This window comes from Dryobates pubescens, chromosome 22 (genome assembly GCF_014839835.1).
Source record: "Dryobates pubescens isolate bDryPub1 chromosome 22, bDryPub1.pri, whole genome shotgun sequence".
Lineage (NCBI taxonomy): Eukaryota > Metazoa > Chordata > Aves > Piciformes > Picidae > Dryobates > Dryobates pubescens.
The window spans coordinates 2,965,716-2,986,331 of record NC_071633.1 but is presented as its reverse complement, the minus strand read 5'-3'; the positions used below and the strand labels follow the sequence as shown (position 1 = coordinate 2,986,331).

Genomic DNA, 20,616 nt, shown 5'->3' with positions numbered 1-20,616 from the left:
CACTCAGGTCAAGAAAGACAGTGAGCTGCTTGAGAGAGGCCAGCACAGAGCCACGAGGATGATTCAGGGAGTGGAACATCTTCTGTACAAGGAGAGCCCGAGGCAGCTGAGTGCTCTGTAGCCTGGAGAAGAGGAGGCTGAGAGGTGACCTCATCAATGGTTATAAAGATGTGCAGGGTGAGACCTGAGAGGCTGGAGCCAGGCTCTGCCAGGTGATGCCCAATGCCAGCCCAAGGGGCAGTGGTGGAAGCTGAGGCACAGAAAGCTTCACATAAATATGAGGAAGAATTTTTTCACTGTGAGAGTGATGGAGCCCTGGAGCAGGCTGCCCAGGGGGGTTGTGGAGTCTCCCTCTGTGGAGATATTCACAACCTGCCTGGATGTGTTCCTCTGTGACCTGCTATAGGTGACCCTCCTCTGGCAGGGGGGGCTGGACTGGATGAGCTTTGGAGGTCCCTTCCAGCCCCTGAAGTTCTGTGGTTCTGTAGCTCTTCCCAGCAGCTCCAACACCTCTGCACTTCATTCTTCCACTTTGTGTACTGCTCCAATATTATTCCTCTCCTTATCAGCTGGGGATCCTAATTGGTGTGCTATTTGTCTTTTTGCACCTTGACTTTTCTTTGGGGTTTTTTTTTTGGGTACAATACCAAATTTGTTGTGCAAATGAAGCCTAAATGTGTTTGAGCCGTGACAAATAGCAGCCATTATAAAACCCTCGAGTGAATGATAATGAACTGGAGGAGGTTTGTGTTCTCTTCTTATTTTTTTGGCTTTCCTTTCTCAGTGGCACTGAGGTGTGTTGAACTTGATAAAGAGGAGATCCTGTTTGGCGGGTACCCTGCTGCTGCTGCGGCTGCCGCTGCTGCAAGCCATGGGAATGAGGGAGGGCACTGCAGTTCTATATATATAAAGCATCCAAGCTTGAAGAGGCAACCTAGAAAGTGGCAGCTGTGGCTCTGCCCATGCAGAAGAGAGGAAAGCACCAAAAAAACCCTCTCTCCAGTTAGGGCATGAGTCATGTTGCCAACGGTGATACTGCTCATCTTCTGCAGCTTTCTGCAGTCTGCTGGTAAGTCTAAGATGTCTGGCTGCCTCTTGGTGTATGAACTAAAGGGAGAGACATGTGTCCTGAAACAGGTCTCTCCCAACCTGGTTGATTCTGTGATTCTCTGAAACTGGGTGTGATATTACAGCACATGAGGCTGAGGTCCTTCTCTTTCCTTTGAGCACCTGGGTGACTGTTGTGATACTACAGCACATGAGGCTCAGGTCCTTCTCTTTCCTTTGAGCACCTGAGTGACTGTTGTGATACTACAGCACATGAGGCTCAGGTCCTCCTCTTCTTTCCTTTGAGCACCTGGGTGACTGCTGTGATATTACAGCACATGAGGCTCAGGTCCTTCTCTTTCCTTTGAGCACCTGAGTGACTGTTGTGCTATTACAGCACATGAGGCTCAGGTCCTTCTCTTTCCTTTGAGCACCTGGGTGACTGTTGTGATACTACAGCACATGAGGCTCAGGTCCTTCTCTTTCCTTTGAGCACCTGGGTGACTGTTGTGATATTACAGCACATGAGGCTCAGGTCCTTCTCTTTCCTTTGAGCACCTGGGTGACTGTTGTGATACTACAGCACATGAGGCTCAGGTCCTTCTCTTTCCTTTGAGCACCTGGGTGACTGTTGTGATACTACAGCACATGAGGCTCAGGTCCTCCTCTTCTTTCCTTTGAGCACCTGGGTGACTGTTGTGCTATTACAGCACATGAGGCTCAGGTCCTTCTCTTTCCTTTGAGCACCTGGGTGACTGTTGTGATACTACAGCACATGAGGCTCAGGTCCTTCTCTTTCCTTTGAGCACCTGGGTGACTGTTGTGATACTACAGCACATGAGGCTCAGGTCCTCCTCTTCTTTCCTTTGAGCACCTGGGTGACTGTTGTGCTATTACAGCACATGAGGCTCAGGTCCTTCTCTTTCCTTTGAGCACCTGGGTGACTGTTGTGATACTACAGCACATGAGGCTCAGGTCCTTCTCTTTCCTTTGAGCACCTGGGTGACTGTTGTGATACTACAGCACATGAGCCTCAGGTCCTTCTCTTTCCTTTGAGCACCTGGGTGACTGTTGTGATACTACAGCACATGAGCCTCAGGTCCTTCTCTTTCCTTTGAGCACCTGGGTGATTTTGTGATATTACAGCACATGAGGCTCAGGTCCTCCTCTTCTTTCCTTTGAGCATCAGAATGAAGTTTCATCTTTTCTTCTTCCTCACTGCATCTTAAAACATAACTGCATGATTCATAAAGACGTGACTGATACAGAAGTATTTGCTCTTAGTTTTTAGAAACATGGTTACTGGTTTGGGGGTTTTGGGATCATTCCCTAAATGGGAAAGGCTAAAAGAATTGGGGCTGCTCAGTCTGGAGGAGAGAAGGCTGTAGGGAGACAATAGAGCTGCATTTCAATATCTGAAGGGAATCTACAGCAAGGCTAGGGAAAGACTGTTTAGAAGGGCCTGTGGGGATAGGACAAGGGACAATGGTTTGAAACTGGAGCAGGGGAGATTTGGGTTGAACATTAGGACTAAATTCTTTACTGTGAGAGTGGTGAAACACTGCAACAGGTTGCCCAAGGAGGTGGCTGAGGCCCTGACCCTGGAGACATTCAAGATCAGCCTTGTTGTGTCCCTGGGCAGCCTGATCTGGTTGGAAGTGTCCCAGCTGACTGCAGGGGTATTGGACAAGATGACCTCTGAGGGTCCCTTCCAACCCGATGCAATCTGTCAGTCTGTGAAGATTTGGTTCCCTAGATGCAGGGAACATTGCTTTAATGGACAGAATTTGCATTTCCAAGCTGCCAAGTGCCTTCATCTTTCAGATGCTAACGATGCAGTGCTCTAGTGATGCTGCTGTAGAAGTAGAGTGATGACCAAACTCTTTTTCCTTTGTTCTGCAAGCATTGGTTTGCTGCAGAGTGATGTGATGGATCCTGTGCTGGAAAGAACGCTGTGCTGGATAACAGGCAAACAATTCCAGTCTAACATCTCTGCCTGACGCTGAAAGTGTCCTTCCCTGTATCACCCAGCAGAATTCTTTACTTTTTGAAGGCTTGAGCCTTACTTTTTTTGATCCAACCCATCTGAATGCTTTTAAGACTTGACAAGTATGTCCTTGGGACTCTGTGGCTGCTTTGCCTTCTTTGTCATTCCTCTTCCTGCAGTGTTTTCTATGGATTCTTCGAGGGTGAACCTTTTCCCTTTTGCTCACGGTTAGGCATTGCTCGAGACACTTTTTTCTCTTCATCTCCCCTGTATAGTCTCTCTAATGATCAATTGTTAACAGTTCTGGTGTCAAGAACAGGTTGCAAGGTGCTAGAAAGCAAACTTCACTGGCTTTGGTTTGAACAAAGTTGCACTTATTCCTTCTGCAGTGTGATTACTACACTTAATGAAGCATGAGGCTCAAATTGCACAGGGACATGTGTTACAAATCACTGGTTTGGACTGCAGCACCTAGGGAAAAAAAAATAAGATGTAAGCAACTTAACCTTTTTGTAGCTTCTCAGAGCCAGTCCTCAGTCTCAGCTGTGTTGTTATAAGTCCACTGAGTGTATTAACATGGTTCTACCCAAGGTCTAGTCGAACCCTTGACCATGGGGCCCAACCCCAATGGCAGATGCCTGAAAGTCCTTAGTCTGCATGAGTTCATGTGTTAGGTGAGTAGATGCATTACTCTAAATATTAATGTTTCCAATCAAGTGGAAATTTACTGCTGACACCACCTCAGCCACAAGCTTTGTGGATTAGAATTAACCAGGTTGGAAAAGACCTTTGAGATCATCAAGTCCAACCTGTCACCCAACACCGTCTAATCAACCAAACCATGGCACCAAGTGCCTCATCCAGGCTCTTCTTAAACACCTCTAGGGATGGTGACTCCACCACTTCCCTGGGCAGCACATCCCAATGGGCAATTACTCTTTCTGGGAAGAACTTCTTCCTAACATCCAGCCTGAACCTTTCCTGGCATAGCTTGAGACTGTGTCCTCTTGTTCTGGTGCTGGTTGCCTGGGAAAAGAGACCAACCCCCACCTGGCTACAACCTCCCTTCAGACAATTACAAATGGTCATATTAACAACTGTATGTTGTCTAGGATGGAATTGCAGCTGAATTTAACCATAAAAGCCTAAAAGTAGGATAGGATAGGATAGGATAGGATAGGATAGGATAGGATAGGATAGGATAGGATAGAATGGAGTGGAATGGAATGGAATGGAATGGAATGGAATGGAATGGAATGGAATGGAATGGAATGGAATGGAATGGAATGGAATGGAATGGAATGGAATGGAATGGAATAAACAAGGTTGGAAGAGACCTTCGAGATCATCAAGTCCAACCCATCATCCAACACTATCTGATCAACTAAACCATGCAACCAAGCACCCTATCAAGTCTCCTCCTGAACACCTCCAGTGATGGTGACTCCACCACCTCCCAGGGCAGCCCATTCCAATGGGCAATCACTCTCTCTGTGTAGAATTTCTTCCTAACCTCCAGCCTAAACCTCCCCTGATGCAGCTTGAGACTGTGTGAGGTTTAGGTTGGATGTTAGGAAGGTATTCCTTAGGGCAAGGGGAATCAGACACTGGAATGAACTGCCCAGGGAGGTAGTGGAGTTGCCATCCCTGGAAGCGTTTAAGGAGGGATTGGATGTGGTACTTAGTGACATGGTCTGGTTGATGCAGTGGTGCTAGGTCATAGGCTGGGCTGGATGGTCTCAGAGGTCTGTTCCAGCCTCAGTCCTTCTGTGATTTTATGATCTTGCTCTGCAAGAGACAAAGGGAGTTAATAATTTCATATGGAAGAGAAATCATCCTGGACATGGGCAAATGATTACTACTATCACAGCTATGACTCTAGCACTACCCTTGCTGTTGAATTTCATTTCAGGCTCTATATTTTACTTTAAAGCTTTTATGTTTTCCACAGCTCCTGACACTTCACCAGTTCTTTTTGTCCCAAAGTAGAAGATAAAAACTGAAGGCTTTACAGGGCAGAAATCCTAAATTATCTCTGGTTTGGAAGTACACAAATTGGGTTTGTTTCAGTGCCTGATATCAAATGGGAATAGTTTGGTTTCATTCATTTGGCTGTTGTGAATTACTGTGTTTGAAGTCATTACAATATCAAATGGTATGTTCCCACAGGGATGTCTCATAGCAACTGCAGTATAGGACCAACATGAGTTCTTTCTGCACTGCAGATTGAGCTCCCTGTCTGGGTTGCATTGCTAGGCAGCCTGAGTGCACAGAAGCTGCACTTTGACAGGTGTGATTCTCAAGGAAGTCAGGCTAGCCAGAGCAGGAATTGAAAGCAAAATTTCCTTTACATAAGTGAAAGGCTGTTTAAAGTTCCAGTGAGGAAGATGTTGTTCCCCATGAGGGTGGTGAGAGCCTGGCACAGGTTGCCCAGGGAGGTGGTGGAAGCCTCATCCCTGGAGGTTTTTTCAGCCAGGCTGGATGTGGCTGTGAGCAACCTGCTGTAGTGTGAGGTGTCCCTGCCCATGGCAGGTGGGGTGGAAGTGGCTGATCCTTGAGGTCACAGAATCACCAAGGTTGGAAGAGACCTCAAAGATTATCAAGTCCAACCCATCGCCACAGACCTCATGACTAAACCATGGCACCAAGTGCCACATCCCAACCCCTCTTGAACACTTCCAGGGATGGTGACTCCACCACCTCCCTGGGAAGCACATTCCAATGGCTAATGACTCTCTCAGTGAGGAACTTTCTCCTCACCTCCAGCCTAAACTTCCCCTGGCACAGCTTGAGACTGTGTCCTCTTGTTCTGGTGCTGGTTGCCTGGGAGAAGACACCAACCCCCACCTGGCTACAGCTTCCCTTCAGGTAGTTGTAGACAGCAACCTTAACAATTCCATGAGCTGCTTCGAAACCATGTATTTCACATCAACTGCCAACCATCCCACTTCTCAAAGGGAAAGGGAATACTTGCAGTAAGGAGGCTGCCAGTAGTTCAGAATTCCCACTCACCACCAGGCAAAGGAGAACTGGAAAACACCTGAGTGGTTGCTAGGTGCATCTGCATGGGGCCACTGCACTTGCTGCACCCACACCATCTGCCATCTTCTCCTGGCTGTGAATGCTTAATATGAGTGCCAAGGATGATGTTGCTAATCACTTCAGAGTTAACTCAGAGAGAAGTAATGTGAATGCTGGGGATAATTATTGTCCTGTAATTAGTAGAACAATTAGATCTGACAGGATGCAGACCGGTTGGCAAGCAGCAGACTGCTCTGTGTTTGCTTTGCTGGCTGTACTTTGAGCAAAGCATTGCAAAGGATTTCATCTCCTTAGCTATTTTCAGTGTAAGTCTTGCACACCCCCTCTGTAATCCTGGATTTTGATTTCTTTCTTAATCTAAATCCCCAACCTGGAGTATTTGTGCCTTTTTGGAACACGCTTGGAGTAGTGAATTTTGAGTATGAAAAGCTTAAACATAAGCTTTGTAAACCAAACTGCCCTCTTCTGACCTAAAATATCTGTCCATAAAGCATGAGAGCTTCTGTTTTACATCAAGCTCTCCAGGTGGATATCACTTGAAGTGATGTTTTAGGCACATCTTCAATTGCTGCAAATCAAAGATGCTCTGAATGCAGCTGTCACACAGCCTTTAATCCCATTAATGGAGTGGGTAGAGTTTGGGATTAAACTGCAGCAACTGCTAAACTGTTAAACCACCAAACAAGAGATGATGGAACAAATGGAGAGACCAAAATCCAGGAGGTCCAAAAGGAGGCAGCAGATGCTCCAGGTGTAGACTGTTAGCTCTGTAGCCTGACAAACCAGCTCTCTGCCTTTCTGTGGGGTGCTTGCTGCCGTGCACGCTTCCCCAGGAGCTTGGAAGGGCAGAGGAAGCTGAGTGCTGTACTCTGGGGAAGCCTGCTGAGTGGCAGGCTAACCATGGAGGTTGTACTGAAACACTGGCAAGATTTCAAGCAATTATTGGTCAGTCCTGACTAATTATAGAGGACAAGGCAGCGTGAATAGGATCTGCAATGATGATGTGCCAGACAACTGTGGAAGCTGAAGGGCTGGCTGGCCACGCAGCTGAGTACAGCAGCTCGTGACACAGCAGCTAATGAGGTCGCTCTGTGCTTGTGGAAACGTTCTGGTGGAGTTTATTAAGAAGTTATTATGCTGGCAATTTACTCCCATTTAGGACAATTATGTTACATTGTACTCTGGGGTTTCAGTTTGGTTTGCAGAGCACTGTCCCATCGAGATGGACACAATATCTGGGGAGAGAGGCAGAGGGAATGCTTCTCACTGAACTTCTGCCTTGGCACTTGTAAGGAAGAAAACCTTCTCCTCCTTTACACCAATGGGGAGAAACCAAAGGTGTGTGCCCTAATCCATTTGTTCCATGTTAGATACATAGTTTGCAAGTCCTGTTGCACTTACCACATTTGTATTTACTTTCACAGCCTGTGAAAAGGGTCTGGAGAACTGGCAGAGATGAATGCCTTTTGAAGTTGTTAGAGCTCTTTGGGTGGGTGCACTTCTGTCACTGAATTACATCCTTGAGTTATTTTCCTTCTGTCTGGACTTTCTGATCTCTAACCTAAATGGACAGACTGACAGCTGGGCAAAGAATAACCTAATGAGGTTCAGCATGGAGAAGTGCAGAGTCCTGCAGCAGGACAGGTTGGGAGGTGATCTGCTTCAGAGCAGCCCTGGGGAGAAGGACCTGGGAGCCCTGGTGGACAAAAAGTCCAGCAGCAATGTGTCCTTGTGGCCAAGAAGACCAAGGGGATCCTGGGCTGCATTCAGAGGAGTGTGCCCAGCAGATCCAGGGTGGTTCTCCTCCCCCTCTACTCTGTCCTGGTGAGGCCACACCTGGAATACTGTGTCCAGTTCTGGGTTCCCCAGTTCAAGAGGGACAGGGATCTGCTGGAGAGAGTTCAAGGGAGGGCTCCAAGGATGATTAAGGGACTGCAGCACTGCCTGGGGAGGAGAGGCTGAGAGACTTAGAGATTTTTAATCTGGACAAGAGAATACTGAGAGGGGATTTAATAAATGTCTATAAATATCTGAGGGCTGGGGGTCAAGAGGGAGGGGACAGGGACAGGCTCTGCTCAGCTGCACCCTGGGATAGGATAAGGGGCAATGGATATAAACTCCAGCACGGGAGGTTCCACCTCACCATGAGGAGGAACTTCTGCACTGTGAGGGTCCCAGAGGCCTGGAGCAGGCTGCCCAGAGAGGTTGTGGAGTCTCCTTCTCTGGAGCCTTCCCAGCCCTTTCTGGAGGTATTCCTGTGTGACCTGTGCTGGATTCTATGGTCCTGCTCTGGCAGGGGGGTTGGACTCCATGATCTCCAGAGGTCATTTGCAACCCCTAACCTCCTGTGAGCCTGTGATTCTGTAATATTCTAAACTAATTCCACCAGTGCAGAATTTTAGCTCTTAAAAGCTTAGATTAGTTTCCCCAGAGAACATCCTCCCAAGTGTTACTGCAAAGAAGAGCTGAAGCATAGACTGATGGGGAAGTTGGAGATGACAGGATGCTGAACCTCTTCTCCAAATTGCCCTCTGGTGCTTTAATCTGGCCTCACACACAAGGCAGAACTTCACCTGTTTTCCTGCAGTCCTTGGGATACCACATGATAAGCATTACCTCACGCTCAGCAGCACAGCATGGAATTGGCTAGAGAGGCTGTGACAGCTGGTGAGCTCCTCAGAGGCTGCTCCTCTCTTCAGCATGTAAGGAAGCAACAGAAGCCTGCAGAGCTGTAGTGTATACAGAGAGATGGATGCAGACTTGGCCTGGTTTATGTGATTAAGGAAAGCTTCTGCCATAACAATTCCTCTGATGCAAAAAGATGCTAAAGGATTATGTGGTTTCCACAGCACATTTGTCTAAGAAATCCTGGACCTGATGAACTTCAAACATGATCAGCATATTTCTGAGGAGCCTCAGCTTCTTTCTCTTACAGCTTGTTTTGGTTGTCCCTACTCAGATATTGACTGCCTGAAATCTCACTCTGTGCATGCACCACCTCTGTCCCTACACAAGGCTCACTGCTTGCAGGTTGGCTCTGGTGGCCCTTCTCAACATCTCTTTCATTCTCTTCTCACACTGGGCAGAGAGCAAGATGCCAGGTGGAAAAAACCTCTGAGTACATATGGTGCAGTTGAGTACATGCAGTAGGTCTTTGGTTTGTGACATGAGAGGGACCAACCTGTGCTCTACAGCTGCTAAACATACCTTGGCTTCTCCTAAGCAGAACAGGCTTGGGAGCAGGAGTTGATCTGTTAGAGGGTAGAAGGGCTCTCCAGAGGGATCTTGCCTGGGTGGAGCAGAGTCCAACAGGATGACATTTAACAAGTTCAAGTGCCAGGTGCTGCACTTTGGTCACAACAACCCCATGCAGTGCTACAGGCTGGGATAAGAGTGGCTGGAGAGCAGCCAGGCAGAAAGGGATCTGGGGACACTGGTTGACAGCAGCCTGAACATGAGCCAGCAGTGTGCCCAGGCAGCCAAGAATGCCAATGGCATCCTGGCCTGTATCTGGAACAGTGTGGCCAGCAGGAACAGGGAAGTCATTGTGCCCTGAACTCAGCACTGGTTAGGCCACAGCTTGAGTCCTGTGTCCAGTTCTGGGCTCCTCAGTTTCAGAAGGACATTGAGAGACTTGAAGGTGTCCAGAGAAGGGCAACAAAGCTGGGGAGGGGTCTGGAGCACAGCCCTGGGAGGAGAGGCTGAGGGAGCTGGGGTTGCTTAGCCTGCAGAAGAGGAGGCTCAGGAGAGACCTTCTTGCTCTCTACAACTCCCTGAAGGGAGGTTGTGAACAGGCAGAGGTTGGTCTCTTCTCCCAGGCACCCAGCACCAGAACAAGAGGACACAGTCTCAAGCTGTGCCAGGGGAAGTTTAGGCTCAAGGTGAGGAGAAAGTTCTTCCCAGAAAGAGTAATTAGCCACTGGAATGTGCTGCCCAGGAGGTATTCAAGAGGGGGTTGGATGTGGCACTTGGAGCCATGGTTGAGTTGTCAGGAGGTGTTGGGTGACAGCTTGGACTTGCTGATCTCTGAGGTCTTTTCCAACCTTCCTGACTCTATGATTCTATGAAGAGGTTGTGTGGAAGGGAGGAGGTTACAGCTTTCATCATCCTGCTTTAACACCAGCAGCAGAAGCAACACCTAGGCCTGGGGATTTCCCACTCTGGTACAGAGCACAGGGGACATGTCTTTTCCCATCTTCTCCCAGTTTTGGCTGTTCCCTCCACTACTTCTACCTAGATGGTGGAAGAGGAATTCAAAAGCATGAGGAAAGGTTATCCCACATGTTTTTAACGAGCAGCATAGGATGTGAGGATCAAGCAGAGGAAACCCCAGACTGCATAGGCTTGCTGGCAGCTTTTGGTAACCTTTTACCACTCACAGAAGAACTTTTTTCTATTCCAAGCTGGATGGTGTGGTTTTCCACTGTAATTGCTGTCCAATTTTGTGTGGCAGGACACAAAATTCCTGTGCTGATCCTGCTTTGACTTGCACCACATGTTTAAAAATAAGTAAATAAGAGCTCTCAGTGTGCACTTGCAGCCCAGAGAGCCAAGCAGAGCCTGGGCTGCAGCAAGAGAAGTGTGGCCAGCAGGACCAGGGAGGGGATTCTGCCCCTCTGCTCAGCTCTGGGGAGACCCCACCTGCAGTACTGCCTCCAGCTCTGGAGCCCCTATTGCAAGAGGGATCTGGAGGTGCTGGAAGGTGTCCAGAGCAGGGCCAGGAGGAGGAGCAGAGGGCTGGAGCACCTCTGCTGTGAGGACAGACTGAAGGAGTTGGGGCTGTTCAGTCTGGAGAAGAGAAGGCTCCCAGGTGACCTCATTGTGGCCTTCCAGGATCTGCAGGGGGCTCCAAGCAGGCTGGGGAGGGACTGCTCAGGATCTCAGGCAGTGATAGGACTAGGGGGGATGGAATGAAGCTGGAGGTGGGGAGATTGAGGCTGGAGGGGAGGAGGAAGTTCTTCCCCATGAGAGTGGTGAAGCCCTGGAATGGGTTGTGCAGGGAGGTGGTTGGGGCCCTGTCCCTGGAGGTGTTTAAGGCCAGGCTGGCTGAGGCTCTGGCCAGGCTGATCTAGTGTGGGGTGTCATTGCCCATGGCAGGGGGGTTGGAACTGGCTGAGCCTTGTGGTCCCTTCCAACCCTGACTGATTCTATGATCCTAAATAAAGCTACAAATGTTCAGCTTCCCTGTGCCTAGAGGATAACTGTCAGCTTTTTCCTTTCACAGCTTTTGAAGGAAATTATTGGCCCCACTTCATTCTCCAAAAGCAGAAAGAATCTCTGCAAAGGGGTAAGTGCCTGACCTGGTATTAGTGCTCACATTGAGGCTATGAGGAGAGGCAGCTCCATTCAGCATCAGCTCTGTACTGCAGAGGACCTTGTACAAAACACAGAATAGATCTAAATGCCTGCCTCAAGGAGGAAATGTTTTAAAGCATTGGTTGTATAAATTCCAGATGAAGATTCTGCCTATAAAAAGCTAAATATGTTGCTTCCCCTCTGGTATGGAAAGCCCTTTCATGTGCCTTGCTGGGCTTTGATGCCTAAGGATAGAAGCTGTGAGCATTTTAGCTGCCTCCCACACTTACAGCTTTGGCATTGAGGCTACTTGTGTGCTCTCTTTGATTTTCTTTCCTGATGAATGTTATCTAAACATTAAGGAAATGGATTATTTTGATGCTGCAGAGTCCATTGCATTAAATAAAGCTGATTCCCCATACAGGCTAGATCTAGGTGAGACTGCTTTACAGGTTGCAGGTTAAACCAAACATATGTGCAAGTGAAAGACCAGAACAAGGAACTGATACTCCTCACCTCCATAGGCAGCAGCCCAGGAGAGTCAGGCTATGGTCAGATCTCTCCTTCATTATCTAAACATTAAGGAAATGGATTGTTTTGATGCTGCAGAGTCCATTGCATTAAATAAAGCTGATTCCCCATACAGGCTAGATCTAGGTGAGACTGCTTTACATGTTGCAGGTTAAAACAAACTTATGTGCCAAAGAAAGACTAGAATAAGGAATTGTTCCTCCTCACCTCCATAGCCAGCAGCCCAGGAGAGTCAGGCTATGGTCAGATCTCTTCTTCATTATCTAAACATTAAGGAAATGGATTGTTTTGATGCTGCAGAGTCCATTACATTAAATAAAGCTGATTCTCCACATAGGCTAGACCTAGGTGAGACTATTTTACAGGTTGCAGGTAAAAACAAACTTATGTGTCAAACAAAGATCAGAATAAGGACTTGTTCCTCCTCACCTCCATAGCCAGCAACCCATGGTCAGATCTCTGCTTCACCATCCAGCTGTGCCAGCTGAAGATGTTTTTTTCCCAGTTCTGGTAGTTTCCCAGCAGCTTTCCCTGAATGCCCAGAATGGCTTGTGTGAACTCACCCAAATCTGCAAGAAAACAAACTGAATGGTGCCAGAGCCAGCTGGTGGCCAGGCACCAGTGGTGTGCCCCAAGGATCAGTGCTGGGCCCCAGCCTCTTTAACATCTTCATTGATGATCTGGAGGAGGGCATTGAGTCAGTCATCAGCAGTAAGTTTGCAGCTGACCCCAAGCTGGGGGCAGGAGTTGATCTGCTGGAGGGTAGAGAGGCTCTGCAGAGGGACCTTGCCAGGCTGGACAGATGGGCAGAGGCCAAGGGCAGGAGATTGAACACATCCAAGTGCCAGGGGCTGCACATTGGCCACAGCAACCCCAGGCAGTGCTACAGGCTGGGGGCAGAGTGGCTGAGAGCAGCCAGGCAGAGAGGGACCTGGGGGAGCTGGTCAATGGTAGGCTGAACATGAGCCTGCAGTGTGCCCAGGCAGCCAGGAGGGCCAATGGCATCCTGGCCTGCATCAGGAACAGTGTGGCCAGCAGGAGCAGGGAGGTCATTCTGCCCCTGTACACTGCACTGGTTAGGCCACACCTTGAGTCCTGTGTCCAGTTCTGGGCCCCTCAGTTTAGGAAGGAGGTTGACTAGCTGGAACAAGTCCAGAGAAGGGCAACAAAGTTGGTGAGGGGGTTGGAACACAGCCCTGTGAGGAGAGGCTGAGGGAGCTGGGGTTGCTTAGCCTGGAGAAGAGGAGGCTCAAGGGAGACCTTCTTGCTCTCTACAACTACCTGAAGGGAGGTTGTAGACAGGCAGAGGTTGGTCTCTTCTCCCAGGCAACCAGCACCAGAACAAGAGGACACAGTCTCAGGCTGTGCCAGGGGAGGTTTAGGTTGGAGGTTAGGAAGAAGTTCTATACAGAGAGAGTGATTGCCCATTGGAATGGGCTGCCCAGGGAGGTGGTGGAGTCCCCATCCCTGGAGGTGTTCAGGAGGAGACTTGATAGGGTGCTTGGTGCCATGGATTAGTTGTTTAGGTGGGTTGGATTGGTTGATAGGTTGGACTTGATGATCTTGAAGGTCTCTTCCAACCTGGTTTATTCTATTCTATTTACTGCAAATTTGTGCTAGTCCTTCTGAGTCTAAGCAATACAAAAGACAGCAAGACATCATCTCACTCAGATCAAAACACATGGCATGCCAAAACACAAAATAATTGGCATATTATAGCTTTAAAGTACTAAACATCTAAGCTGTCAAAAGTATTGATAGAATGGTTGCAGTGGCAAAAAATCTAAGCTGTCAGAAGTGTTGTTAGAAAGGCAGATGTCATTAAAATGTTAACTCAGAATTGAAATGGTACCTTTTGGCAGCAGGGATTGTGGTGTCACAAGGAGATTTCACTTTGGTTCAAGTAGCTGGAAGCCAGAGCACAAGGAGGCTGAGCAGATAAATGCCAACATCCTCCCTGAACTGAAAATAATTGGAGACTGAGGGAGTATCTGTCTATGCACTTGACCTGAGGGTACCATTCCCTTGGGTGGTCTCTTAATGATCACTGCTGGAAATAAGATCCTGAGCTACATCAATGCTTGGTCAGAAGCAATACAACTCCTCACATGTCCCTTTCTGAAGAAATCAAAGGCATTGGCTGTTCAATTTCAATCTGAAGCCTTTGTGACAAGAATGAGTAAATGGCATCATGAAGCCATGCTGGATTTTACAGGCCATGCTGTTCCTCTGCTAAGACAGGATACAGAGGAATAGAATGGAATGGAATGGAATGGAATGGAATGGAATGGAATGGAATGGAATGGAATGGAATAGAATAGAATAGAATAGAATAGAATAGAATAGAATAGAATAGAATAGAATAGAATAGAATAGGTGTTGAGCACAGGGCAGAATGCCCTCCCTGCTCCTGCTGGCCACACTATTCCTGATGCAGGCCAGGATGCCATTGGTCTTCTTGGCTACCTGGGCACACTGCTGGCTCATGTTCAGCTTACTATCAACCAGTCCCTCCAGGTTCCTTTCTGACTGGCTGCTCTCAGCCACTCTGACCCCAGCCTGTAGCACTGCATGGGGTGATTGTGGCCAATGTGTAGAACCTGGCACTTAAATATGTTCAGTTTCATGTCTCATGCCCTTGGCCTCTGCCCATCTGTCCAGCCTGGCAAGGTCCCTCTGCAGAGCTCTCCTACCCTCTAACAGATCAACTCCTGCCCCCAGCTTGCTGTCATCTGCAAATTTACTGCTGATGGACTCAATGCCCTCCTCCAGATCACCAATAAAGATATTGAACAGGATGGGGCCCAGCACTGATCCCTGGGGGACACCACTGGTGCCTGGCTGCCAGCTGGATGCTCTGCCTCCATGTGTTTTTTGCACTTCCTGACTTGAGATAAAATTCTGAGTCTGCACCCCCAAAAAAATTAATAAATAACTAAACAAAACACTAGGATGCTGCTTACACAGTTAGTCTGAGCAGGTGCTCACCAGTTTTTCCTGTTAGTTCTGTTTGAAATGGCAACCCCAATGAGTAAATGTGCCGGTGGGAGACCTGAATCCATTTCTCTCTTTCACTTCTCTAGTTCTGAGCAAGGACTCCTGTTCCACCTGGGGAGGAGGGCATTTTTCCACCTTTGACAAATACCAGTACGACTTTACTGGGACCTGCAACTACATCTTTGCAACTGTATGTGATGAAACCAGCCCAGACTTCAACATTCAGTTCCGCCGCGGGCTGGACAAAAGAATCAAGAGGATCATTGTCGAGCTGGGCCCTGCTGTTGTCATCGTGGAGAAAGGCACCATTTTTGTCAGGAATGTTGGGTGAGAGTCTCTGATGGAGGAGGAGAAAAGTGCTTGGAGAAGGCCAGGAGTTATGGAGGAGCTGCACTAAAGAAGGCTATCAAAAATTAATTCATAAATTAGGGAAGGGAGAAGGGCTGAGTGGACTCTACTCCCATTTCTTCTCATCAAGCATTGGGATGGGATGGGATGGGATGGGATGGGATGGGATGGAATGGAATTAACCCAGTTGGAAAAGACCTTTGAGATCTTCAATTCCAACCTCTCACCCAACACCATCTAATCAACTAACCCATGGCACCAAGCACCCCATCCAGTCTCCTCCTAAACACCTCCAGTGATGGTGACTCCACCACCTCCCTGGGCAGCACATTCCAATGGCCAGGCTCTCTTTCTGGGATAAACTTCTTCCTAACATCCAGTCCAAACCTCCCTTGGCACAGCTTGAGACTGTGTCCTTTTGTTCTGATGCTGGTTGTCTGGGAGGAGAGACCAACCCCCACCTGGCTACAACCTCCCTTCAGGGAGCTGTAGAGAGCAATGAGGTCTCCCCTGAGCCTTCTCTTCTGCAGGCTAAGCAACCCCAGCTCCCTCAGCCTCCCCTCACAGGGCTGTGCTCCAGACCCCTCCCCAGCCTTGTTGCCCTTCTCTGGACATGTTTCTGAAATTCTTCTGTTTTGCTTAGAGTTCATTTGATTTGTGACTTGGATTCTGAACCTTCCATGCTAAAACTTACACAGGTAGAGGGTAGAAGAGAACCTTTGAACTACTCAATCAACAGACAAATATTGCCCAGGGCGGTTGTGGATGCCTTCTCCCTGGAGATGTTCAAGGCCAGGCTGGATGAGACCTTGAGCAACCTGGGCTGGTGGGGGGTGTCCCTGCCTGTGGCACAGGGTGGGAACTGGATGATCTTTAAGGTCTCTTCCTCCTCTTCCAGTGTCTCACCACCCATAGTGTTTGTAACTCTAGTCTAATAAAACCCAACTAAGTGAGGATGCCATGTGCTGTGCAAAGATTTCCACTAGTATAATGATTATGCCACCATCTCCTGGGGCTTCTCCTATGCATCTGCTGACAGGGGCTTTCAATCAACAGAAATTTTAATGTATCTCAAAATGTTAAGCTATAAATAAGTTAAAAACAAACAAGCAAGCAAGCAAAGCATGACTATTTCATGTGTAGCCAGCTGGGGGTTGGGCTCTTCTCCCAGGCAACCGGCATCAGAACAAGAGGACACAGTCTCAAGGGGTAGTTTAGGCTGGAGGTGAGGAGAAAGTTCCTCACAGAAAGAGAGATTGGCCATTGGAATGTGCTGCCCAGGGAGGTGGTGGAGTCACCATCACTGGAGGTGTTTAAAAAGAGCCTGGATGAGGCATTTGGTACCATGGTTGGGTTGATCAGATGGTGCTGGGTGATAGGTTGGACTTGACGAACTCTGAGCTCTTTTCCAACCTGGTTGATTCTATGATTCTATATTCAGGTTGTAGGTGGATTATATCTAAAAAAGAGACCTGAAAACTGTCTTCTATTGGGATGAGGAGGTCAGTTTCTCTTCTCCTTTCACTGCAGCATCATCCAGTTGCCTTACACCAGCAATGGCATTCAAATAGCACCTTACGGACGCAACATCCGCCTGGTGGCCAAGCTGATGGAGATGGAACTGGTGGTCATGTGGAACAACGACGACTATCTCATGGTTAGTCAAATGTGCTCATGAAGGAGAAGGCAGAATTCTCACTGACTGACTGGAATGCCAAGAGCTCTTTAGACTTAAAAGCTGCCTTTTGCATCTGTTTCACCTCAACATGAGGTGAAACGTGTTTGCAGTGGAAGCGATGGAGCACTGGAACAGGCTGCCCAGGGGGGTTGTGGAGTCTCCTTCACTGGAGACTGTCAAAACCTGCCTGGATGCATTCCTCTGTGGACTACCCTGGGTGATCCTGCTTTTTATAGGGGTGTTGGACTGGATGATCTCTGGAGGTCCCTTCCAGCCTCTAACATTCTGTGATTCTGTGTTTGCTCTTTGGATATTTACTCTTTCCCTGCTGCACCAGTTCCTCCTGATATCAACAACTTTGCTTTGGTACCTGCATGATCCTTGCACTTCCAGCCACCCATGCTGAGATCTGTGAATACTTTCACAGAGTTTAAACTTCCTTCAGGCTGTTGCAGCAGCTCCAATGCTTTGCTAAGGGGATGGTGATGTTGTTTGAAGATGTGTAGGATTTCATAGTGCATGCCATAGTTTTGTCATTTCCTCTGTGTTCCCCCTGGACATTTGGTTTCAGACAGGTGGTGCTCCTACCAGCTCCTTTACTTCTGAATCATTTCATGTTTTGCCTCAAAAATCCCTGATATGTTTTAGAGAAGAGGATACATATTCTCTGCATGACCTGTGAAATCAATGCCTTAAAGGACATTGAATGCTAAACTGGTTAGTTTGCTAAACCAGGGCTGCTCAGCCTGAAGAAGAGAATCACAGAATCACAGAATCACCAAGGCTGGAAGAGACCTCAAAGCTCATCAAGTCCAAGCTATCACCACAGACCTCATGACTAAACCATTACTCCAAGTGCCACGTCCAGTCCCCTCTTGAACACCTCCAGGGATGGGGACTCCACCACCTCCCTGGGCAGCACATTCCAATGTCCAACAACTCTCTCAGTGAGGAAGGCACCTCCTGAGAGACCTAATAGTGAACTTCTAAGTACCTGAAGGGGGCTACAAGTAGGAGGGGGAGACACTGTTAGCAAAGGGATAGGGTGAGGACAAATGGCTTCAGACTAGAGAAGAGCAGATTTAGATTGGATGTTAGGAATGATTTTTTTTACCATGAGGGCAGTGGAACACTGCAACAGGTTGCCCAGGAAGGTGGTTGATGCCCTGTAGATATTCAATATGAGGCTGGGCAGAGCTCTGGGCACCCTGATCTAGTTGAGGATGTCTCTGCTGACTGCAGAGGGGTTGGACTGGATGAGCTTTGGAGGTCCCTTCCAACCCAGAGCATTCTATATGCCATAAATTGTCTGGGAGATTGATCAGCATCACTATCACACCTGTAGCAGGAAATGAAACTGGGATGAGTCCACACTACAGTCTGTGAAGCCAGATTATTTCCTGTGATCTAAGGTCTTCATAACAAGTCATTGTTTGTAGCCAGTAATCATAGTGCCACTTTACTCTCCAGAGCAATAGTTGAATAACCTTCTTCAGAAATCAGATTTTCTTCCTGTAACCTTTGTTTTCTAAAGAGAACAAACCTGAAATTCAAGCAAGGAAACAGCATCACTTCCCTTTTTTTTACCCCTTTTCTTCTGTCTCTTTAAAGTATTCTCTGCAAGTGTCTCAGGATCTTATTCTTTCATTGAATCAGAAAGTGGCAATAATCACCATTTGGCTCTTGGTTGAGTCATAGAATGGCTCAGGCTGGGAGGGACCACAGAGATCATCTATTCCAACCTCCCCACCACAGGCAGGGACACCCCTCAACTAGATTTTGGCTCCTCAAGGCCTCATCCAACCTGGCCTTGAACACCCCCAGAGAAGAGGCATCCAGAACCTCCCTGGGCAGCCTGTTCCAGAGCCTCACCACCTTCATACTGAGCAACTTCTTCCTAAGCTCCAGTCAAACCCTACTCTGCCTCAGCTTCAAACCATTCCCCCTTGTCCTGTTGTTAGACCCTGATGTGAAGTCCCTCAGAAGCCTTCCTGCAGGATCACTTCAGGTAAGTTATGGCTTCCAAAACTCTTCCTCCAGTCAAGTCATTGAATTTAATGAGGAGGATTACCTTGAACTGGATCCTTGAAGTGCACCTGTTTGAGGAAGGTAATGCTGGAGAGGTAATTTTACTCAGGGTGGTGCTTTTAAATGTTTTGTTTTGTTTCATTTTAGGTGTTGACTGAAAAAAAATACATGGGGAAGATCTGTGGAATGTGTGGGAATTATGATGGCTATGAACTGAATGACTTTGTGAGTGAAGGTAAGCTCCAAAGACAGGTCAGATGGAAGAAGTAGCTAAATTCAGCCAAGGTGGAAGGTTAATGCTGTACTAACTTTGTCCTGACTGCTCACTGAGTGTCAATATTGAGTGAAACACTCCCAAAGGTCACCAGTTTTTGTCTTCTTATGATCCTACAGCCCATTAGAATAGAATAGAATGAACCAGGTTGGAAAAGACCTGCTGGAGAGCAGCCAGGTAGAGAAGGACCTGGGGGTGCTGGTTGATGGTAGGCTGAACATGAGCCTGCAGTGTGCCCAGGCAGCCAAGAGGGCCAATGGCATCCTGGCCTGCATCAGGAACAGTGTGGCCAGCAGGAGCATTGAAGTCATTCTGCCCTATGCTCAGCACTGCTTAGGCCACACCTTGAGTCCTGTGTCCAGTTCTGGGCCCCTCAGTTTAGGAAGGAGGTTGACTTGCTGGAAGGTGCCCAGAGAAGGGCAACAAGGCTGGGGAGGGGTCTGGAGCACAGCCCTGTGAGGAGAGGCTGAGGGGGCTGGGGTTGCTTAGCCTGGAGAGAAAGAGACTCAGGGGTGACCTTATCACTCTCTACAACTCCGTGAAGGAAGGTTGTAGACAGGCAGAGGTTGGTCTCTTCTCCCAGGCAGCCAGTACCAGAACAAGAGGACACAGTCTCAGGCTGTGCCAGGGGAGGTTTAGGTTGGATGTGAGGAAGAAGTTCTATACAGAGAGAGTGATTGCCCATGGGAATGTGCTGCCTGGGGAGGTGGTGGAGTCGCCGTCATTGGAGGTGTTCAGGAGGAGACTTGATGGGGTGCTTGGTGCCATGGGTTAGTTGTTTAGGTGGTGTTGGATTGGTTGATGGGTTGGACGCAATGATCTTGAAGGTCTCTTCCAACCTGGTTTATTCTGTTCTATTCTACTCTATTTTTTGAGATCACCAAGTCCTTTGAGATCATCAAGTCCCTTGAGATCACCAAGTCCAACCTCTCACCCAACACCATCTAATCAACCAAATCATGGCACCAAGTGCCTCATCCAGGCTCTTCTTAAACACTTCCAGTGATGGTGACTCCACCACCTCCCTGGGCAGCACATTCCCATGGCCACTCTCTCTGTCTGGGAAGAACTTCTTCCTAACATCCAGCCTCATTATTTGCTTTGATTCTAATACTGTGGGTTCCTCAGACAAGCAACAAGAACTCTGTTATCATTCAGAAGCAAGTTGCAGGGCTCAGAGCCTCACCTAACCTTCCCACCAGTCTGGGTTCATAGCAAGGCACAAAGAAGCAAGAATGAGGCTATAGCAAAAGAAAGAACATAAGAGGACAAAACCATTAATAAGTAGCTTGTCTCACTAAAGGTAGATCTTGAGAGCACAATGGTGCTGGGAACTTGACATCTGCATGTGGTTTGGGGGGGGTTCACTTCAGAGTCACTCTAATCTGG

At 48.1% G+C, this 20,616-nt stretch overlaps 1 protein-coding gene across 1 annotated transcript in view; it reads left to right on the top strand.

Annotated features, from left to right (window-relative positions):
- The first annotated feature begins 1,017 nt into the window (after positions 1-1,017).
- MUC6 (mucin 6, oligomeric mucus/gel-forming) overlaps positions 1,018-20,616 on the top strand; it is a 57,708-nt gene continuing 38,109 nt past the window's right edge. The window contains exons 1-4 of the mRNA XM_009906023.2: positions 1,018-1,069; positions 14,986-15,226; positions 16,778-16,904; positions 19,101-19,188. Of these exons, the coding sequence (XP_009904325.2) occupies positions 1,018-1,069; positions 14,986-15,226; positions 16,778-16,904; positions 19,101-19,188 (508 nt within the window). The remainder of the gene's footprint in view (positions 1,070-14,985; positions 15,227-16,777; positions 16,905-19,100; positions 19,189-20,616) is intronic.